The following is a 22,791-nucleotide window of genomic DNA, read 5'->3' on the forward strand; positions in this document are numbered from 1 at the left end:
TAAGTCCTCGCTGAAGGAATGAATGACGAGACGAACGAGTGTCAGAGCTCCTGAGATCCAGGCGACTCTGCCAGGCATTCCTTGGGAGGCCTGGGTCCTCCACTGGAATTGTGCAACCCGTAGTTCTCTCTCTAGATTGGGAGGTAGGGAGGAAATGGGGAGCTACCTCGATAGGCCCTAGTCCTGAACATTGGACCAGGAGTCAAAGCCTTCATATAAGAGTACCAACTTTCCTACACTTATTTTTTACTATATTTTCCTGATCGGTAGGGTCTAAAACTATGTCTACTATCAAGTGGAAAGCTGGCCAGCATTTTCTAGATGTCAATTTCCAATGAGTCTTACTAGTTGTTGTTGTTTTTTTTTAAGTTTTATTTATTTATTTGTCAGAGAAAGAGGGCACAAAGAAGGGGAACTGTAGGCAGAGGAAGAAGCAGGCTTCTAACTGATCAGGATGCCTAATGTAGGGTTTGATCCCAGGACCCTAGGATTATGAGCTGAGTCAAAGGCAGATGCTTAACCAACTGAGCCACCCAGGCATCCCAAGTCATAGTTTTTTTAAACACATTTTTGTCTAACTTCTCACCAGAATACCCACATTCATTTAACCAGATGTGCATTCATGTGCAACAAGTAATTTGTTCCGTTGACCAACAGTGCTTAATGCCAGTATGGATTTACCGACACCTCTCAGGAGGTCTGCAGGCCTCAGAGAGAAGACGAAGACCTATGGACTGGGGATCTCTAGTCTCTCAGAATCCTTCCAATCCTGTGTCCTATAATCCCATGTCCAGAGACGGGACGCTGATGCCTTGTACCTCTCCCATCTCGTGGGGTTTTGCCCAGAGTCAGTGAGAAAACAAATGTGAAGATTTCTGAAAATTACACAGTGCCTTGTCCATGTATGTTGTCATTCTGACTATAGCTAAAATCTGGGTAGTTTTCAGGACATGGGGAAAGGCTTTAAGCTGGATTGCCATGAATGGTTGCATGGGTGTGCACTGCCTGAGAACACCATACCCCAAGCCATGCTATTCACTTCCTAGACATTGTAGACTTGTGGATTTATGACAGCAGTTTTCTACCTGATGACAGTAAAGTATCTTGAGAAAGGAGCTTCTTTTTATTTTTGTACAAAGGCAACGTGTGGGCTATTAGAGGCTCTGCCTTCTACAGAGCTGAACAGTTTGAACAGTTTGGCTCAGATGGGCAATTTGCCAGATGTCCATTATCTACATGTCTGCCCAACAGGGTTATAAACATAGCCATTGGACATTGCCTGGAACACACAGCCATAGGGGAGAAAGTATTAAAATCTAGACTCTCTCTTATTACCCTGATTGGACACTGTATTGCTATGTTGAATGTGGTGATCACTGTGGGGTAGGACTGGAGAGGGGGGTGAAACCAAGGGCAGAGAGAGAGGCTTTGGACACTTAGATGGGATGGCCTCAAACCTGATGCAAAGTTTTAGGAAGTTCAACAAAGCATATTCAGCAAGTCATTTGGTTTTATTGCTGATTCTAAGACATGGGGGGGAGGTGATCTATTTATGGATTTATTTTAGTGTTCAGGAACACTGCCCCAAAATGCAAAAGATCAGAATCAGTTTTGAAATGAGGGTCAGGAACCTTCTGTACATAGTTTCTTATTTGGGATGATGTTCTTTAAGTTGTATGAGTATTTGGTATGAGTTCCCGATGCTGGCATCTGAGTCTCATTTTTGTATTGTTATTTAAGCAAATAAAGAAATTGACTTTTGCCAAAGTCTCATCTGAATTATTCACAATGCTGTCAAGATGGAGGCCACCGCCCACATCTAGGCCAGTCTGGGGCCTGCGAGACTGTGAGGGTCAGCCTCCCTTTCCCCACCTGGAGGCCCTTTCTGGTTGCTCCCCAAGGTCTGCTCCTTGGGGTGCCAACTTGTTGAGCCAGTAATGGAGTGCCCTGAACATCGGAGACCTGGGTTTTCGCCTGACTTCCCACAGAATGAGGCCCTCGGGGACATGATGTTCTACTACTCTGTGACTGTTAAGATGACAGTTAATTGTATGTCCAGGAACATCTGGGTCAGTCTTGATTCTACATCGTCTGTTTTATGAAGTCCCTAATTTTGGTGCCCAAACTGTCACTCAGAACTGGGGTAAAAATGGACAGAATACTGTGTCTAGATTTTGATCCAGAGAATGTGGTCTCTGCTAAAAGGTTTTAAAGACCTCCTCCCCTGACTCTCACTCAGGTAACACGTGAGTTCTTCCAGAGGCTTCCTGGGGAAGGCGGTACATAGATCTGCTTCTTTCCCAACCACCGCTCCGCTCCCAAACCTTGAAGGCTCGCTGTAATGCTCTGAGGAGGGCAGAAGAGGGCAGCACCTCACTTCACGGACCAGAAAGAGCTAATGCCCCGTTCAAGGTCACCTGGCCACCTATAGCCAGAACCAGCCCAGGTTCCAGCTCCCAGAACCCATTTAGTGCCTTCCCGAACTATCTAATCCATTAGTTCATTCACTCAACTAATATTTATTGAACATTTACTATGTGCCTGGTCTGATCTAGCTCTGTTCAATACATACGTGTAAAAGGCACCATCCCCACCCTCGGGGAGTTCATGGACCTTCCTCATCACAGGATTTTGGTGGTGGGAACAGCATTGTGCAAAGGTGGGCAGGGGTCCCTCGACTCACATCACAGAGGTTCTCAAGAGCACAGAGGTACGTGGGAGTCCCTGCTGCTTTGAAAGGCTTTGAAAAGGTGGGTAAGTGCCATCACGGCATAATTAACCTGATTTCTGACCCTGAGAAGTCAGGAGGCTAAGTGAGTAAGTCAGAGATAATGGGGTCTGCCAAGACCTGGTTAGTTTGGGACGTGAGCTGAGTTACACAGAGGGCTATGAGGTAGAGGTCGTCCGGATATGCTTGTTTGGAAGACCAGAGAATGTTCTGCCCTTGGCCTCCGCACCAGTGAGACCTCCAAGTTCAGAGTACAGTGACTGGCACATTAAAACAAAAACAAAAACAATCCACTAGTATTGGCTTTTTAAAAAAAGGCATTATAAGGAGAGAGGAGCCAATTAGAGTTGCCAAATTTAGCAAATAAAAATATGGGTAGCCTAATTAAATATGAATTTCAGAGACACAACAAATAATAGCAATACTGGGGCCATCCTTATACTAAATAATGAGTCATTGTTTGTCTGAAATTCACATTTAACGCAGTGTCCTGTATTTTATCTAGCAACCCTGGAACTAATGCAAGAAGAGTTCTCTTAAGTACCTTGTCATGGGGAAAACGGAAATAAGCAAAAGGAAGAAAAATATACAGGAGGATTTATCAATACCCATAACTGTAACATAACAACATCTGGGCTCTAAACACAGGCTTTAAGTTAGAATGACAATGACTATTATGTTCCATTCCCCCTTGAGCACCAGGGAATAAGCATTCCAGATGCCTCCTCATCCCTTAGGGCCTGCAGCCACGGACAAACCACAAGACCACTCCTGGGAGGAAAGCCAGGAGACCACAGCCAGGAGGACCCCTCTGGGTGGGACCGGTCTCTCCCCACCCATGTGGCCCCCAGCACGATCCCCCTGACTAGTCTGGGCCACAGAATCAGAGTGTCAGAGAAGGCAGAGGGTGTAGGAACACCCGAGATTTGATTCTTTTCAGCCTCTTAAAGGTACAGTTAGTTAGCGATGTAGGAAATGTTGGGGTTTGGAGCTGGCGGCCGAGAAAGAATTCTTGAGGCGTCTTCAATGCAAAAACGGTGGTTTTATTGAAGCATGGGGACAGGACCTGTGAGCAGAAAAGGCTGCCCTGGGATTGTGAAGGGTGACTGAGGATATACTTTCGAGTTGGGAGGGTTTTAGGGACAGCGCAGGCCTCTGGAGTATTTTGGAAGCAAAGTTTCCAGGATACTGAGGGGACTAGAGGGGGCTGGCTATGGTTAGGAAAAGGTCATTTATTACTGTTTAGGAGAAACTCTGTCATGAGTCCCTTTGCATGTAGATCAGTGGGCCATATTTTGGAAGATGATTGCCAACTTGTATCTTGGGGGTAGAGATAAAGGAATTTTCCACAGGAATTTTTAGATGGTAAAGCAGACTGACAGGATCCTGGGGGGTTAGGGTAAGATTGTCCTTTGCCCTTAGGGAAGTGTCAATATTGAGGCAGCTAAGCTCCCAGAAGGAGGTCATTCTGCCCATTTCAAGGACTCATCAGTGGGCTGTCGGCAATAAGGAAATTTAATTTTTTCTCTTGTCTTTGTTTTCCACATCAGTTAGGTTCTTCCTGGAAGAACCTTCAGAAGGGTACCTGTGCGGACTCCTGCTCCCTGACATGGTCCCCTTAAATGTAGGTTCCACCAGGCCCCCTTAGCACAGCCTCCCACACTGCCTGTCTAACATTTGCATGCATCTCCCAGAGGCCCCAACCCAGCTCAGGGCTCTCTTACACCCCAGTCCTCTGGGTCTTGCATTCCAGGATTTGCTAAGCAAATACATCTGAGGTCTGTGGGCAGCCCGGGCTTCCTTGCTGGGCCTGACCGGGACTGGAGGTTATCCACACTCCAGCAAGCAGTGGGGCTCGTTTTTGTGGGTTTTTTTTTTTTTTTATTCCCTGGGTGGAATGGAAAAATTGAGGCAGAGCGTGTCTTTCTCACGGAATGTTTTCATTGAGGCATGAACAGCAAAACGATTCGGCCCTCGTGCCGCCCTCCTACTGGGAGACGGGGAAGGAAGGGATATCTGGCCTCCTGTTTCCTCCACAACCACAGCGGGACTCACAGGAGCACAGGGCAGCCTGCTCAACATGGAAGCAACTGCGAGCCTTGGGGAGCTTTGAAGGACCTCATGCCTGATGAGCTCTGTGAGGGATTCCGGTGAGCAGCCAAGAGTCCAGTGGTTGCAGATCAAGCCTTTGGTCCACTAGGAGAATTCAAAACAAAACAAAACAAAACAAAAGAACTTGGTCTCTTGACACCACACGAGAGAGGAAAGTGCACTCGCCGCCCCCCCCAACGTGTTCGACCTGGAGACTAGATCCTGGGATGCCAGGATGGATGCAGTCCCTCTCAAAGAAGAGGAAGGAAGGCCTAGAATTCAGCCAGCCAGAAGGAGGAAGTACTGTGGGCTCTTCAGAGCCCATCCATGCTGGTGTCCATCTGTCTGTCCAGAGCAGAGTAGTGGAAGGGCTGGAGGTCCACTGAGAAGCTGAGAGGATGTCTAGGCAAAGAGTGCTTGCCCAAGGGAAGCATGACCTCCACACCAACAGGCTTGGTAGTGGGCAACACCTGGTCCCCAAAAGGCCTAGGGTAAGGGGGATGCATCTGAGAGCCTTGGGGAGAAGGCTCTACCTTGGGGTCATCACATTCTCTCCCACTCCAGCTCAAGTTCTCTCTTGGTTCACAGCTTCCTAGAAAAAGGACAGAGAGTCATCATTTCTAAGTCCCTCATCGAGGACTTTCCTCCCCATATTTCCACTGAGAACATCCACAGCTTCCTATAGGCAGCCCCAAGCAAGGAGCCAGGCCCCATTCTAGCCAATTGGATGCGTGGAAGTTGGAAATCTCAATTTATATCAAAAAATCAGTTAGCAAATCCCAATTTATTATACAAGGGGTTTTTTTGTTTGTTTGTTTGCTTATTTGTTTTTTCAAATGGAGAATTCCATCTGCAGAGCAGGAGTTGAAAAAAGAGTGTTTGAAATGTTATTCAATTTACAAAAGTCTGATTAATATTTGGTTTTTCAGGAAGAGGAAGGAAGTAGAGTGACCTCTTGAGTGCTAAGTGTGGTTGTGTAAACTGCAGACTGTACAAGGAGACCCTGCCAATACAGAGGGGAGGCATCTCACAGAAATATTTATGCCACAGGTTATTTGTACAGTTTGGTGTCTTTGTAAACCATTCATACAGATGTCTAGCAGGTGGCAGTCAATTGTTTTGACAAAATCAGTATGTTATCACAATCTTCCAGGAGCTGGCAATCAAGTTCTCCAGGAAAGGGTACTGTTTTCTTAGTGCACAAAACAATGTATGGGCTCATGTTGGCCTTCACTATGACCAGGAAGAGGTGGGTGGGGTCAGAAAGGAAACTGGGTGGGTGGAGCTCAGAGGTCACTGCAACATCTGGGCACAGAGCAGGTAGTGTCTGGCTTCCAGGGTCATCCTGGTCAGTTCCACACCTCAGGGTCGCTGTATTCCTGGATCCAGCTGGGGTGAGGCCTGTAGGTGACCCAAACTGTCTCAGAAGTGGAGAGAAGAGAGAAGTCGAGTGGGCAGGGAGCAGACCTGGATGTAAGATGCCAAGAAAGCACATGTGAGGAGTAATGATACAAAAAGGGGACAGTGGGAAACCTCATGTTTCAAGGCCTCTTCTACCTGCTGTGTGACCCTGGGCAGTCATTGGCCCTCTCAAGGAAATTGCAAGAAGACTCCTGCAGACTGTACCTCAGAGAAATACCTACCTGCTGTGTGACCCTGGGCAGTCATTGGCCCTCTCAAGGAAATTGCAAGAAGACTCCTGCAGACTGTACCTCAGAGAAATGCTGGCCTGGGGACCTGTCCATTCTTGGATAGTTTTTAACTCTGACTGTGTCATTCTGTTTAAACCCTGTAATAACCCCCTAGCACCAAAAAGTCCAGCTTTGTTAGCATGGTCCCTAAGCCAGCCTGCCCTATCCCTGCCATGTCTGCCCGTGCACCTGTAAGTGCACCTCCAGGCCTCTCCCTGCCCAGACAAAGTAGACTAGAGCCTGTGACATCTGATTCACTCCAGGGCTCCTTTTACCCTGGGAGGCTGTATTCCTTAGTGTTTGACACCAAGATGTTGGTTACAGACAACTTGGATTCAGATCCTGGCTCTGCCATCTCCCTACTCTGTGACTTTAGGCATGTTGCTCACCATCTCTGTGCCTCTATGCCTGGATCATAATAACTACTCAGTAAGTTTTAACTATTATCATTACATTTCCATTTGAATAGGAGGAAATTCCACAGTAACTCAAAGGAGGAGCTCTCTAGCTATAGAAATGGTAGAAATCAGAGGAGTCTGACAGACTTGGCAGCTGTTGAGAGGATTTGAGTAGTAATTAGCAAGAGGGACCTCCCCCTTTTCCATTTAGAGCCTGTAGGCAGTCGCTGAATTTCTCAATCTGTTTTGCCATTTACAGGCCTGTTACACAACCTGAATCAGATGACCACAGAACTCTTATGGGAGGAGAGCCAAGGCTAGCAGAGGAAAGTCAGGCTGACATACATATCTGAGAGCCAAGCTTAGCAGAGGAAAGTCAGGCTGACACACTTATCTAGCCACAGTCCAGGGGCAGAGCATATTTGGCATATCTGTTGGTCCTGGAATGAAAGGGACAGGGAGCAGACTCAACCCCAATGTGTAGCCTAAGCAGAGCTATACCAGACAACCCACAGAACTCTGACAGAGTAAAAGAAACATGTGTTCTGGAATCCACTGAGATGTGGGGGATGTTTGTTATGTAGCATTATCAAACAGAAATTACTGACTAATACAACCAGGATCAGAGTATGATTTTGAACATCTGATTTTAAAAACACAAAGGGAGGGGCTCCTGGGTGGTTCAGTCGGTTAAATATCCGACTCTTGCTTTTGGCTCAAGTTGTGATCTCAGGGTAGTAAGAGAGAACCCTGCATCGAGCTTGGCGTCAGGCCCCATGCTCAGCATGGGGTCTACTTGAGATTCTCTCCTTCTCCCTCTGCCCCTCCACTTCAATGGTTCTCTCTCTCTCTCTCGCAAATGAATGAATGGATGCATAAATAATAAGAACATAAAATCTTTAAGAAACACACAAGGAGAAAGAGAAGGAGAGAGAGATATTAATGTATGGAACTTCTACCCTATAGTTGTTTTTTTTTTAAGATTTTATTTATTTATTTGATAAAGAGAGAGATCACAAGTAGGCAGAGAGGCAGGAAGAGAGAAAGGAGGAAGCAGGCACCCCGCCGAGCAGAGAGCCCGATGCGGGACTTGATCCCAGGACCCTGGGATCATGACCTGAGCCAAAGGTGGAGGCTTTAACCCACTGAGCCACCGAGGTGCCCCTACCCTGTAGTTTTTATTCTCGCTTCTTTCCTCTTTATTGGGAGGAATATCTGCTGGAGGCCAGAAGTTGCACAGGACTAGCCCATGGATGTGACAGTGTCTCTTGTGATTGTACTCTGTTAGGAAATGAGCAGATTTTCTCTCTTTCTGGATCTCTCCTTCTCTATACCTAACCTTTCTGAGCTTCTCTTTTCTACCCCCTACCCTGGTGTTTGAAGCTCAGAGCAGTGAATTTGCATGGAATTGCTTAAGAACATTAACTGGTAAACTGCTTCCAGGCAGTTTCATAATCTGTTCTATAAAGGAACACCACAGATGGCATGTGTGACCTACTGACAACAGGGTTTCCCACAGCTGTGAATGTTGTTTTGTTTGTTTTTATCACAGCCTGCTTCTGTATAAAGTACCTTGATTCCTAGAAGTTTATCGACCAAGGTAGCTTTGGCTGAATTGCAGTTCCACCACTCCGATGCACAGGTGGAGACCTGGCCCGGGAATGAAGGGACTCGAGCCTGGGCCTGGCTTCCAGATGGCACTCCCAGCCCCAAGGAAGTTTCCTCACCCCCACAGCAGACCTGCCTGTGTTCTCCTGACCAAACTTGACCTTGAGCTCCTAGAGACAGAGATACGGACACTCAAAAGTCAAAGAAGTCTTGGGGCTGAAGACCAAGGAACAGAGCGAAACTAATCCCAGGATTCACTAATTCCATGACCCCAAGGGACTGCCAACTGCCCGCTGGATTACAGGATGGGCACCTTCCCTCCCCATCATTTAATCCAAAAGTTGACACATGCCTCTGCCCCACTTTCTACGGCAGCTCTGAGAATCTCCTTCCCACCATACTGCTTCCCCCAACCCACCAAGTACCTACTTGCCCAGACCTCAAAGTGGGCCTGTGGCTGCTGGGGTGAGACTCTGACCCTGATCTGTCTGATACATCTCTCTGCCCACCTGGGATAGGAACAACACGGAAGGATGTCACTTAGAATGATTGGGGCATTTTTCTGACCAATGGAGGCTTGAAGCAAAGTAGATAGCTGTGTGGGTCTGTTCCAGTCAGAGAATATTTTGATAATCCAGTAAAATCATTGTTGATTACTCCTGGCTTGGTTTGTGTTTGAAGCTGGCATTTTTCATCTGTAAGTGTGTATGTATGTATGCATGTCCCTTTAAAAAAGTAGTTCAGTAAAAAATTAAGACTTGGTTCTTGTCTTTGGTCTGAAGTTCAATTTTGGGGTAAACTCTTAAAAGTTGGGGATCGAGGGGTGCCTGGGTGGCTCAGTAGGTTAAGCATCTGCCTTCGGCTCAGGTCATAATCTCAGGGTCTTAGGATCGAGCCCTGCATCAGGCTCTCTGCTCAGCATGCTTCTCCCCCTCTCTCTGTGATCTCTCTCACGCTGTCTCAAATAAATAAATAACATCTTTAAAAAAAAGTTGAGGATTTAGTTCAATTTGCTTTCTCTAGAGCCCAGAAGAGTGGTTGGTACTCATTAGGTGCTCAATAAAAGTTAAAACTTATGGAACCAATAACAATGTAAAATAACCAAAAAACTACAAGCAGCTTACATTGGTAAGGACTTTTAGTTGTACCCTGGCAACAGTTTGGATCTCTTGAGGGTCACAAGGTCACACATCTGTCTAGGTTGGTTTTTAAATATGAATGTGAATTCAGAAGCTGAGAAGTCCTAGTTAACCTCTGCATATAACACTAATATCTACAAAATTATTGAGTGTTAATTACACATCAGGCATTCTGCTAAACAATTTATATGTGGGTCTCATTAAACCTTCACAATATTATCCCTGTTTTACAGATCAGGAAATAGAGGCTTAGAAAGATCACATGTCCTAAGCATGATCACTGAGTAAGATTATGGCAGAGAAGGGAATATATACTGGGTGGGTCTGATTCCAAAGTCCAGCTCCTAACACCTGCTCCTACTGACTCTTCCTTGACCCCTTGTAATCTTCCTGTGGACTCTTCCCAGAGCTTTTACTCCCCATGGAACTTGAGAAACATTAATCATGCTCACTGCAATTTGCCGCCTGTTTTTTTGGATCGTAGATGTCTTGGGAAGCTTATTCTGGTGCTACTTGTCTTTTGTTTGTTCTTCTTAAACATCTTGCTCATCCAATTGGAGTCTTCAGCGGGGTTCCCTCTGGGCAACAGATGAAATAAATAGTTTGTTAATGACCTGTCCTGTGTCCTCCACTATCAGGGCCCTGCTCCAGCTCACAAGATAGACACACCAGTGTCTTTTAACCCTGGCTAAGCCCCAGACTTCCCACAACAAACATTTGTATTTATAATCAATGACCATTTATCTAAGTAACATCATGCTAATGAGTCAACTGAAACTCAACTGAAATTTTGTAAGTTATAAGTCAATGCAATAAAGTGTAAACCCTGTGAACAAAATGCATAGTATATGCCCAAGCACAAAATTTTTAAATTCATGAAAACTCTTTCAAAAAGTTTTATAATTAAAATTGTACTTAATGTGAGAACCAGGTATGTTTTGATATATTTGATACAATATAGAGTTGGAACATCAAAAGGACCTGCTCTGCCAATAGGTGCCACTGTGGCCATGGAGAACCCCAACCACAACCAGAACTTCCCCGAGGCAGGAGGGATGAGGTTGAGGAGGGGAGAGGTACTCTTTGACCCACCTTCTGATCTCCTGCTTGTGTCTTCCATTGGCTAACCCAACTGGAAAGAAGCCAGCAAAGGGAGCCTGGGTAATGTGACCCCCAAGGAACTTAAAAAAATACCAGTCCTGGGGTGCCTGGGCAGCACAGTCAGTTGAGCCTCCAACTCTTGGTTTCGGCTCAGGTCATGATCTCAGGGTCATGAGACTGGGCCCCACATTGGGCTCTGCACTCATTGCAGAGTCTGCTTAAGACTCACTCTCCCTCTCTCTCTTCCCCTACAAAACCCCCCACACTTCCCTACCCCCGTACTCATGTGCTATCTAAAAAAATAAAAATAAATAAATATTTAAAAAACAACAACTACCAATCTTCAGGCCCTCTCAGAATAACTGTGAAGGTAAGTAATGGAGAACATGTCACACAACCCAGACAATTAATGAGTATTATAAAAAAAAGACTTTCTGAGGACTATCTATAACATAGGAATATTAGCCTGCTTATTGTGCTGATAGAATATAATTTGTATTAAAGGAGGCCTTTGACAGAGTCCCACAATTCATTTGGCCAGGAAATAGCCTACTTCAGGCTAGGATGCAGCATGCCTGCTAGCTCCCTTGAACTGAGACACCACCAGAGAGTAAGACATGGGAGGTGGGGGTGCACGTTCTCCCACTGCACTCAGAGAAGGGGCATTCCCCAGTGAGTACAGGAAGGAGCTGACGAGAATGACACTGTGAGCACAAATAGCTCATTTCCCATTCATTGCCCCCACTGAAGACGAGAGAAATGTAAAGGGGTGGACTGTAATCACACAAACCAGAAAAGGATCCCAGTGTTGCTATGGCAGCTAAAAAGAAGGAAAATTTCATTTAGCTGGGCCCTCCTCCCCCCACCAAAGGAAAGAATGTGTCCCTAGTTAAGGAGAAACTTACATTATGTGAGGCTTGCTGGTGGCTTCCTTCACATTAACCAAAGGCATGGCATCTTTCAGATTTGAAGAGGCAAGAGGAGCTATAGTCAAAAGTAGAAATAGAGGAGACGAGAGAAGGTGACAAAATCTTGCCCATTTCAACTCATCTGTCACCTCCAAAAAGCCTTTCTTAACCCCCCAGAGAGAAGTGATTTTAATCTCTATGAGTACTTCCAGCACTCTGTGTTTGCTAGTAATGTAGTACTTAATCATTTGTGCTGTGTTTTTAAGGTTGGTATCTCTGGGGACGCCTGGGTGGCTCAGTTGGTTGGGCAGCTGCCTTCGGCTCGGGTCATGATCCCAGCATCCTGGGATTGAGTCCCACATCGGGCTCCTTGCTCAGCAGGGAGCCTGCTTCTCCCTCTGCCTCTGCCTGCCATTCTGTCTGCCTGTGCTCGCTCTCTCCCCCGCCCCTGATAAATAAATAAAATCTTTAAAAAAAAAAAGAAAAGGGTTGGTATCTCTGTCATCCCCTCGGCTGCCAGGGAGATTTCCTGAGGAGCTGAGAGCTGTTTATCTTTGAAGCCTCTAGAGCAGTGCTTCTCAAACTATCTGTAGACAATACCAGTTTTAAAGAACCATCTTTTTTAAAATCTTTTTTTGGAATCCAAATGGACTAGTACTTTTGTGACATACAATACAAGGAATTAGTAGGAAAATGACCAAGCTCTTGGATGTCATGGCTGTAAACATTTCTAAATGCTTACTTTCAACCTCTGTACTCAGTTCATTGTGAATTAGTAACAAATAGTTTGGGGACCAGCACTGGCTCACGGAGCACTCTTGGAGTAGCTCTGCCCTGGAAGAGCAGTTATTACAATAACAAAAACCTTCTGGTACAGTAGTTCTCAATCACAGTTCTCAAAAGAACCCCCGGAGGGCTTATAAAAAGATAGATAGCTGGGTCCCACCACCCTGAGTTAGTAGGTCTGTGGTATGACCTGAGAATTTTCATCCCTAACAAGTCCGCCAGGTGTAGAGTTTGCTGTAGGTCAGAGACCAACCTTTGACAATCAGTGGACGAAAAGGCAAGAACAAAGGTCAAGAACACTGCCCCCTTGTGGTGGCCTATCCTCAAAACAGGTAGAATGGCTAAAGCTAACTGCTGACTTTACCAATGCACCTCCCAACGCAATAGTTATAGGCAACTAATGAGTTGTTGAACACTACGTCAAAAACTAATGATGTACAACAATAAATCTTGGAACACTGCATCAAAACTAATGATGTATTTTATGGTGACTAACAACACACACACAAACTAATGATGTTGGCTAACTGACAACAACTATGCTGGCTAACTGAACATAATTAAAAAAATAATAACGCAATGGTTGTCACTCCCATGTTGTGGCACACTTGCTGAGGGGCTCCAGACATAAGGAAGGTGGGAGAAGCCAGAAGGGTCCATACCTTGGGGCTGTTCTGGGCCCAGTTCCTCCACAGGTGGCTGTCCAGGTGACACTGAAGGAGAACACAGGGGCAGTGTTTGAGATGTCCCCACAGATGAAGACCCCAGGGATGGCCTGGGTGACAGAGGTGACTGGGAGGGTGGGGATCTTGGCGGTGATCCAGTCGTTTGTACCCTCTGCTGTGGTGGTGATATATGAGACAGCACAGGTGTGGAGCTGAGTGGTAAGGGCACAGCTGGGCGTGATACAGGGGGCAAGTCAGCTGGAGAATGTGATGGTGATGAGGCCAGTGGAGATGCAGGTGACTGCTCAAATGAAGAGACAAGTGGTGAAACAGGTGATTCTACAGGCCACTCATGTGTGGATTCAGGTGTCTGCACAGGTGAGGACACAAGTGGACTGTGGCAGCTCTTTCCTTCCCCTTCAGGAGCCCACTGTGTGTGAGGTTGTATGGATTCTTCTTGCTCTGTTTGGAGGCTTGACTGACTGCGTTCAGGGCACTCACTGCCAAGGGCAAGTTCTATATTGCAGTATACTTCCACACGGGGGAACATCACTCTCTTGGAGGGAGAATTGAGGTAAGCAGCATCTAGGAAAACAATGGCATTGGGTCACCGGTGGCATTACTAGCCCCTGGCATCAGCATGGCATTTTCAAAAAGTGATTTCCCAAGTTATTTTCATAAGCAGGATTAGTGCTTTTTAATGGCCTTTGTTTACTTACTCAAATTTATATTGAGTATTTGATTGTGTATTGATTCACTTATTCGACAGATGTTTATTGAGCATCTATATGTGCCAGGCATTATACCAGGTACTGAGGAGTGAGGGAGACAAAAACAGGTGTGATGGTTCTTGGCCTCTTGGAGTTTACAGTCTGGCTTGGGGACAGGCATTGATTATCCAGATAATCTCATTTTTACCAGGACAAGTTCTAGGTGAAAAAGGAACATGATGTTATGAGAGAGAGGGAAGCAGGGAGGACTTCTTCAGGAGGGTTTCCCTGAGGGAGCAACATTTGCGCTGAGATCTGAAGGGTGAGTGAGGGTACAGGGGGTGTTGGTGTGGGATGGGGAGGAGCATTTCAGACAGTACAAACAGCACACACAGATGCCACAGGTTTGAGGGAGCATGAGGAAGGCCTGAAAGGTCAGTGTGGTTGGAGCAGGGGTGGGGGCACTTTGGTGGGAGATGGGGCTGAGGAGGCCACTGGAGCCCAACCATACTTGTAGAAACCATTGAGGGCCCTTGGTTTTCACAGAGACCATGAAAGACCTACAGGCAGTGGGGCTGCTGCACTGTCTCTGGTTTTGACAAGATCACCGTGACTGCTGTGTGGAGACTCACTGAGAAGGGCCTAGAGGACCCAGGGAAATGTGTAAGGGTGCGGTGGAGAGGTGTTTAGGGCTTGCACCTGGAATGAGAGAGAAAAACTAGAAGATTCTATTTAGGAGGTAAAATAAATGAGAACTGACAATGGATTGACTCGGGGGAAGAGAGGAGGGAGCTGGCTTGCACAGCCAGGTGGATGCTGGTGCTGACAGGGTGAACAGGAAGAAGGTGGATTAAGGGAGCAGTGAGGAGGACACAGGTTAAAGTTTGTTTGAGGATATGTGGATTTTAGGGGGACTTAGAGATATCCAAGGAGAGATGAAAAGTGTGGGCAGTCAGATATATGGGTTGGATCTCAGAGAAGAGTTGAGGGTTAGAGGTTACATTTGGGAATCCGTCTATGGATGGTCACTGAAGCTGTGATGGTGGCCATGGAGGAGGTTGCCTAGGGAGAAAAAGCAGAGTGAGAAGAGGAGAGAGCCAGGACTGAGTGAGGAGGGGGAGAGGGGAACCCAGGCCAAGATTCTAAAATGGGCAAGACTGGGGTAGACCTACAAGTTGCTGGTAAGGATCCATTTGAGAAGTGGGGATTGGATATATAAAAGAGAGATGAAATAATGGATAATTCAAGAGTGCTGAGGTGGGAAGGGGTCTGAGCACAGGTAGGGGGTGGGCTCTAGGCAAGAAAAGGGTTGCTTCCTTTAATGTTCTAAGAAGGAGGGAGACAGAGCAGGCTGAGTTTGAATATTTGGTAGTACAAAGTTGAGAAAACTTCCCTCTGTTGGCTTTGTGTTTCTCTGTGAAGTTGTTTGGAGGAAAGGCCTTCTCCTGGTGATCAGGGAGAGGGGAAGTCTTAAGGTGGTGACTATGTTGCCGGGACAAATACAGCACAATCACATTTTATGTAGAAATTCACAAGCTAATTCTAAAATTCATATGGAATTATAAAGGACTTGGAATAGCCTAAACAACTTTTAAAGAAAAAAAAGGAACAAAGATGGAAAACTAAGACTACCTGTTATCAAGATTTACGATAAAGCTTCAGGGATTAAGACAGTATATTGATGTAGAGACAGAGAAATAGATCAATTGAACAAAACAAAAGGTCTAGAAATAGACCCGTGACATACAGAGACAACTGACTTTACTCAACAGAAAAAGCATAGCCTTTTAAACAAACAATGCTGGAACAGGTAGTCATCTAAATAAAAAGGAAAAAAAAGCTTTGTTTTATTTCTTGAACCATATTAAAAAATTAACTCAAAATGAAATATAGACACAATGAAAAAACAAAAAGCTATAAAACTTCTAGAAGAAAACAGGAAAAATTTTTTTGTGATCTTGAGTAAAGCAAAGATTTCTTAGATAAGACACCAAAAGCATTATCCATAAAGGAAGCAAATTAATAATATGGGCCCCATCAAAATTAAAAACTCCTTTTTAGGAGACTGTTAAAGAACTGAAAAAAGAAATCACAGACCAAGAGAAAATATTTGCAAATCATATTTCAGATAAAGGGCATTTATCAAGAATACATAAAAGCTCTTAAATAAGAAAACGACTCAATTTTTAAGCTGGGCAAAAGAGCCCACTGAAGGGTGCATGGGTGGCTCAATGGGTTAAACCTCTGCCTTCGGCTCAAGTCATGATCTCAGGGTCCTGGGATCAAGCCCAGCACCGGGGTTTCTGCTCAGCGGGGACCCTGCTTCCCCTTCTCTCTCTGCCTGCTCCTGATCTCTCTCTGTCAAATAAATAAATAAAACCTTTTAAAAATAAATAAATAAATAAGAGCCCACTGAAAGAGCTCTCAATGGCCAAAGGAAATCTGAATATACAGACTTCAGTTAATAATAACCAACATTAGTACATTAATTGTCAACACTACACTAAACTATGTACCAAATTTTCTACGTACCATACTATAACTTCTAACAAATATGAGACATAATAATATGGAATGTGGAGTACATAGAAGCTCTTCATGCTATTTTCACATTTTTTTCGGTAAATCTAAAATTATTCTTTTTTTTTTTAAGATTTTATTTATTTATTTGACAGACAGAGATCACAAGTAGACAGAGAGAGAGAGGAGGAAGCAGGCTCCCCGCCGAGCAGAGAGCCCGATGCGGGACTCGATCCCAGGACCCTGAGATCATGACTTGAGCCGAAGGCAGTGGCTCAACCCACTGAGCCACCCAGGCACCCTAAAATTATTCTTAAAAATAAAGCTTATTATACGTCTGGGTGGGAAATGATCAAAAGATTTGAACCCTTCAACAAAGATGATATATAGATGGCAAATAAGCATATGAAAAGATGCTCAACATTATTAGTCATTAAGTAAATACAAATTAAAATTATAATCACATGCCATCACACAACTATTCACATGGCTGTAATTAGGAAGACTGACCATTTCAAGTGTTGGTGATAATATGAAGAAACTGGAACTCTTATGCATTGCTGATGAGAAAGTAAAATGGTACAACCACTTCAAAAAACAATTTGGCAGTTTCTTAAAAAGTTAAACATACCTTCTGAGTATATGCCCTTAGTATATATCCCAAAGAATTGAAAAATAAGACATTTGGAAACTTGTGCTAAGAAGAAGAAACAATTCAAATTGTTTTTCGGTAAAGAAAATGCAGTATGCACACAGGTGTATGTCACATGCTACAAAATGGATAAACCTGGAGGACATTATGATAGCGAAATACACCAGTCACAAAAAGTCAAGTACTGTGTGATTCCATTGATATGAGGTATCTGAAGTAGTCCATCTCCTAGAAGTAGAAAATAGAGTGGTGGTAGCCAGGGCCTAGGAGAAGGAGAAAGATGGAATCACTGAGTGATGGGTATAGAGTCTCAGTTTTACAAGAGAAAAAAGTCCTGGAGATTGGTTGTACAGTGTAAATATACTTAACACAACTGAACTGTACACTTAAAAATGGTTAAGATGGTGGAACACTTGGCTGGCTCAGTTGAAAGAGCGTTAAACTCTTGAACTCAGCGTTGTGAGTTTGAGCTCCATATGAGGTGTAGAGATCACTTAAAAATAAAAAATCTTTAAAAACTGGTTAAGATGGTAAATTTTATGTTATGTGTTCTGCTTGAATTATATATATATATAATTGTATATTACATAAGTATAGATTAAATGTACATCCACCATACCATCTAGACATTCCACTCCTCAGTATTTACTCAAGAGAAAGGAAAGCATAGGTTCATACAAAGACTCCATGAGTATTCAAAGGAACTTTATACATAATAGCTCAAGCTGGATGCAAACTAGATGTCCATTAATGGGTGAGTGGAGAAATGAACTGTGGGGTTTTCATAGATGGAGTGGAATGTAAAAAGGAATGAACTATTTATACACGCAATAACATGATGAATCTCAGCATGATTATACTGAGTGAAAGAATGCAGACAAAATCAAGCCCATACTGTAAGTCCATACTGGAAATTTCTAGAATGACAGAAAGTAAATTGGGGGCACTGAGGGAAAGTGGGAAGGGTCACAAAGGATCATGAAGACAACTTTGGGCATGATGGATAATGGTTCACTCTCTTGATTGTGGTGTTGACTTCACAGGTGTGTGTGTGTGTGTGTGTGTGTGTGTGTGTGTGTGAGAAAGTGAGAGAGCGGGAACTTAACAAATTGTGTGAGCGAGGAAGGAGGCAAGAGAAGGAAGAATGCCAGGAAGGAAGGAAGGAAGTGGGGAGAGGGAGGAAGGGAGGAAGGGAAGGGAGGGAAGGGGGTAGGAAAGAAGCTCTGGCCAGGCACGCCTGGATGCCAGATGGATAATTTTAGACATGACATCCTTTGAGCTCCAACCTCACTCAACGCCCACATCCACATGTCTGTGTGGGGAATGTGGATTTTCAAGCATACCAGCAAGCAGTGCCCTTCCCTTTGGCAGGAGGCTGCTGCCTGGGGAGGCCAAGGGTGGAGAGGGAAGCTCGCCCGGCAGCAGGAATAATTAGGCAGATGTGAGTCCTGAGAAGGGCAGAAAAGGGGGATGCCAGGATGTGAGCTGAAGAATTCAGGGTGACATCTTGCAGGTGTGGCCTTCTGCCGGAGCTGACCCCCATCCAGAAAGCAGTAGGGTGGGAGGCTGGAGCGGACTCCCGTTTTTCTGTTCCCAGATGGCAGGTGGGAATTAAGAGTGTGGCTCTGGGCACCAGCCGCAATTTCTCAGGATGCGTCATACCTTCTGCTTGCATCTGGTGCCGAGAGGAAAATCCAGTCCTACCAAACCCAAGAGGATTTAAGGGTGGGGCTGAAGGAACCTGCACTGAGAGCCATGCAAACACTGGCAATTTGGGAGAGGAATCGAAAATAGCTGATAGCCAGCAAGAGACATCTTCTTCCTTATGAGTTGGGTCCGTTCCTGCTTGGAGTGATTCTAGGGCCCTGGAAAAACCCACCATCCTCCATACATTGCCCTGATTCTTCAGCAGATGCTGAAATGCTCCTATTAGAGTCTCACCCTTGGGTTGAAGACTGTCATTTATACAACGACGTCCACATCAACTAAGGGGGGAAGGGTGGGGAAGCATGAAACGGAGCTGAGAGAGACCAGAGATGCTAAAGCAAGGCACTTTGTAACTTACCCACCCACTACACCCCCACCCCGGGCTTGCCCTGAGAGGAAGAGAAAGAAGTTCTAGGGGAGAGACAGGGACATTTGGTAACCAGGCAGCCAGGTGCAGAGGGGTCTCCTGAGGTAAGGAATATGTGGAAAGGACCTCAGGCCCTTGCCAGCTCCTCCTCTTCCTGAGACCATAGGTGAGACCCCATCCCTACCCCCCACTGACACTCCTCATGTGGTCCCCCTTTAGGGCACTTGGAGCTTAATTTTCATAGCTGTCACCCATGTAAATGTGTAGGAGGTGGGGAGCTGTTCAAGTAGAGTCAGGGTCAGGAGGAGTCTGTCTAGCAGAAAGGCGAGAGGAGGGCCCTGTCTCCTAGATCAGAGGGTCAGTGGGCTGGATTGACTGGGTCCAGGAATAAAATTCTGAGGTGGTTCCATGATCAGCCCTATTATACAGATGAGAAAACCGAGGTCCCAGGAGATGAATCCCTGGTTCAAGATCACACAGTTAGTAGGTGTCAGGAACCAAGATTTACCTTTTTTACAGATTAGGAACCAAGACAGAGAGGGCAGGTGATTTCCCTGAGTTCACACAGCCAAGGGGGATGAGAATCATGGCCTACTTGCCTCCAGAATCATGGCCTACTTGCCTCCAGAATCATGGCCTACTTGCCTCCAGAACCCACATTTCTTCCATCCTTCCTCCCATCCCCCAACCTTGTCCAGAGAATGACCCCACCTCGTACTTACTCAGTCGCCTCAAGTAAGAAACGGTGTCTTCATACCCTCGGTAGTAATAGTTGTGCAGGATCTGCAAGGGGGGAGAGCAGGACAATGACAAAGGCTGCAGCAATGGAGAGAGTGGAGGTCCCCTCCCCCAGAGCAGCTCCTTTCATTGCCTTTGAGCTTTATTTTAATGGATTTTTAAAATGAACCCATCCAGTGTCTCATCCCTCACTATCTGCTAAGAAGTGGGGAGCAGTTATGATCTTGTGTCCACTAATGTGGCGGGTCATTAATGTGTTAAATCATTTACAGCTGATCATCAGCTTCCCCTGGGCAGGAGAGGGTGAGACGTTTGTAGTAGAACCAGAAAAGGTGCACGAGGGCCATATGAAGAGCCGAGTTTAAATCCCAGTGCTGTTACTTTCTAGCTGTGCGGCTCTATGGCTGTAACCTCTCACGGCCTCAGTTTCTTCACCTGTAAAATGGGAACAGTGGTCGTATCTATTGCAAAGGATGCTAGGGGGTTACATGAGATATTGCTCACAAAGCTTTTCCATAAAGGGCCAGAGAGTAATATTTGGGGTTTTGAACACCACAGATAGTCTCTGTCTCTTCTTCCCATTCTTGTCCTCCCCTTCCCCCTCCTCCTCCCCCTCCCTCTCCCCCTCCCCCTCCCCCTCCTCCTCCTCCTCCTCCTCCTCCTCCTCCTCCATCTTCTTCTTCTTCCCTCTTCCTTCTCATCCTCCTTTTCCTTCTTCCTCTTCTTTTCCCTCTCTTTCTCCTACTTCTACAACTATCTAAAAATGGAGAGCCCATTCTGAGCTCACAGTCTATATAAAAACAAACCACCTTGAGAATGAAAGTCGAGCCCTGATGGTGAGCAGAAAGTCAAGTTCGAGAGGCTCTCATGAATACAATGTATTTATTCTGTCTTTCTTGAACTGCCTGTTGGTGGATTGCTTTTATGAGAGTAAATAGTCATACTCTTTACCAATAAATTAGTGTAAGGCAGATGCTGGATTGTAAACAATAATTAGACTGTAAGTCACAAAACTGGCTTAGAGGAGTTATCATTCAAACAACAATTGCTGAGAACCTTCTATAAGCAAAGTCCTTTGTAGACATAGTGAGTGTAGTCAAAGAAATAAGTAAAACTTGGTGCCTACTCCCAGGATCACACTTCTTGCCAAAGAAAGACATGCATTTTGTAAAGACATGTAGACTTAATTTTTTTAGAGCAGTTTTGGAAAGGTTATGATCTCAGGGTGCTAGGATTGAGCCCCGAGTCAGGCTTTTGGCTCAGTGCTCATTGGGGAGTCTGCTTCTCCCTCTCTCTGTGCCCCTCCCCCTCACTCGTGCTGTCTATCAAAATAAAATAAAATAAAATATTTTTTAACAAGTAAAATAAATAAAATTGAAAACAAAACCCAAAACACATGCCACTGGCTGGATTTGGCCCATGGGCCATGGTTGCTGAAGCCTACATTGCACGTCAGAGTGGGAAAGTTCCAGTAATGTCCTATCAGCAGTTCTGACATCATCTCCTTTTACAGGGGAGAAAATTGAGGCTGGGAGCACCTAAGGGCCTCATTCAAGGTCACACAGCTAGTTAGCCACAAATCCAGGATGCAGGTGTAGGAGGAAGTCTAAGGAGGCACGGATGGAACTGCATAGATCCTGTTGGCTCCCTCAGGCCCTGTCAGCTTCCCCCTGTTCCCCTTCCTTCCAGGCCCCTTGTCTCACCAGTAGGTCCGGCGGGAACAGGGCATGGGTCATCCTGGCGATGTTCTCCAGGGAGAACTGGAAGGAGCAGTTGAACATGCGGAAGTCATGGAAGATGGCCGGGCAGTCCCGGGGGCAGATGTCTTGCTGCCCGCTGAAGGTGGAGATGGTAATGGCATCGGTCCAGAAGGAGCAGGGCTGCATGCCCGTGAAGCCCCCGTCGATGTAACGCTATGGGGCGGGGGGAGGCAAAGTCGTAAATGCTAATGGGATCAGAGAGGTCCTCTTCCCTCTTCAGGGAGTCCACCAAGGAAATGGGTCCCTTGGGACAAGCCTGGAGACCAAGGTCCAGGTGGGTGCATGGTGTGTCCACAGTGGCCCCTGAATTCCCAGCCCAGGGCTCTGTCCTTACACTGTCTCCCCTCAGCCATCTCGAAGGTGCTGAGCCCGGGGAGGGAGGGGCATTCGTACTCTGGATAAGGCAGGAGCACATGCTCCCCTGTCACAGCTCCCCATCCCAGCTGCCCCTCCTCAGCCACTCAACTGCTAAAAGCAGGGCGGGGGGGAATGGAGCCTGTTCCCATGGTCTTTCTAGAAGGTGAACACATGGTGGATCTGAGCAGGTTGGGCACTATCCCCTCTTCCAGACCGCTGTGAGTCCAAACTGCCTCCCTCTATTGAGGTCGGGTATCCTCAGCACATTCCAGAACACCCCCAACCATGGTCTGGCCACCAGCCACCACATAGCCCTTCCCTCTTGGGGCTTCTGTTGCCTCAGCTGTGAACAAAGGACCACAGATTCTGAGGTTCTAACTCTCTGGGGTGCCTGGGAAGCACACGGCTGACATAAGCAATATGTGCTCCATCTCCTAGCTGAATACTGATTTCTGGACTCATTTTCTCATTTTCTTTTTACATAAAATGAGGAAAGGGCATGTGTTAGATATGCCTACTCAGAGCGCGGTCTGAGGACCAGCAACTCTAGCCAAAGCTGGTTGGAGATAGGCAGGGTCTCTGGCTCTGCTCCAGGGCTAGGGGATCAGAACTTGCATTGTTTTACAAGACCTTCCCCCTCCTCAACCGGTGATTCAAGTGCATTAGCCTAGATGACTTTAAAGGTCACCATCATTTACGGTTCCAGGTACCAATGTCACAGGGTCTGTATTCTATGCTCTCTGTCAAGTACGGGAAAATCCAGCAAGGCTATGGAGTCCTGACTAGCCAGGCTCAGTATTGGGTTGGTGGGCCCAGAGAAAAGCCCAGTGTATGGAAGGAAAGTTCATCTGAAAGCCCCAGAAAT

General features: G+C 45.9%; 1 protein-coding gene across 5 annotated transcripts in view; it reads right to left on the reverse strand.

Annotated features, from left to right (window-relative positions):
* Positions 1-4,615: 4,615 nt before the first annotated feature.
* The window catches only part of PNPLA1 (patatin like phospholipase domain containing 1), a 43,474-nt gene continuing 25,298 nt past the window's right edge, over positions 4,616-22,791 (reverse strand). The window contains exons 4-11 of one of the 5 annotated variants that reach the window (XM_032340485.1): positions 21,513-21,722; positions 19,794-19,854; positions 13,113-13,700; positions 11,662-11,740; positions 10,108-10,233; positions 6,181-6,286; positions 5,353-5,411; positions 4,616-4,924 (exon numbers count right to left, since the gene is read on the reverse strand). In XM_032340485.1, the coding sequence (XP_032196376.1) occupies positions 5,385-5,411; positions 6,181-6,286; positions 10,108-10,233; positions 11,662-11,740; positions 13,113-13,700; positions 19,794-19,854; positions 21,513-21,722 (1,197 nt within the window). In that variant the 3' untranslated portion in view covers positions 4,616-4,924; positions 5,353-5,384. Of the gene's footprint in view, positions 5,412-6,168; positions 6,287-10,107; positions 10,234-11,661; positions 11,741-13,112; positions 13,701-19,793; positions 19,855-21,512; positions 21,723-22,791 lie in introns of those variants that run through there. The other 4 variants (XM_032340487.1, XM_032340484.1, XM_032340488.1 and 1 more) reach the window with 4 other exon arrangements.

Source organism: Mustela erminea, chromosome 4 (assembly GCF_009829155.1).
Source record: "Mustela erminea isolate mMusErm1 chromosome 4, mMusErm1.Pri, whole genome shotgun sequence".
Lineage (NCBI taxonomy): Eukaryota > Metazoa > Chordata > Mammalia > Carnivora > Mustelidae > Mustela > Mustela erminea.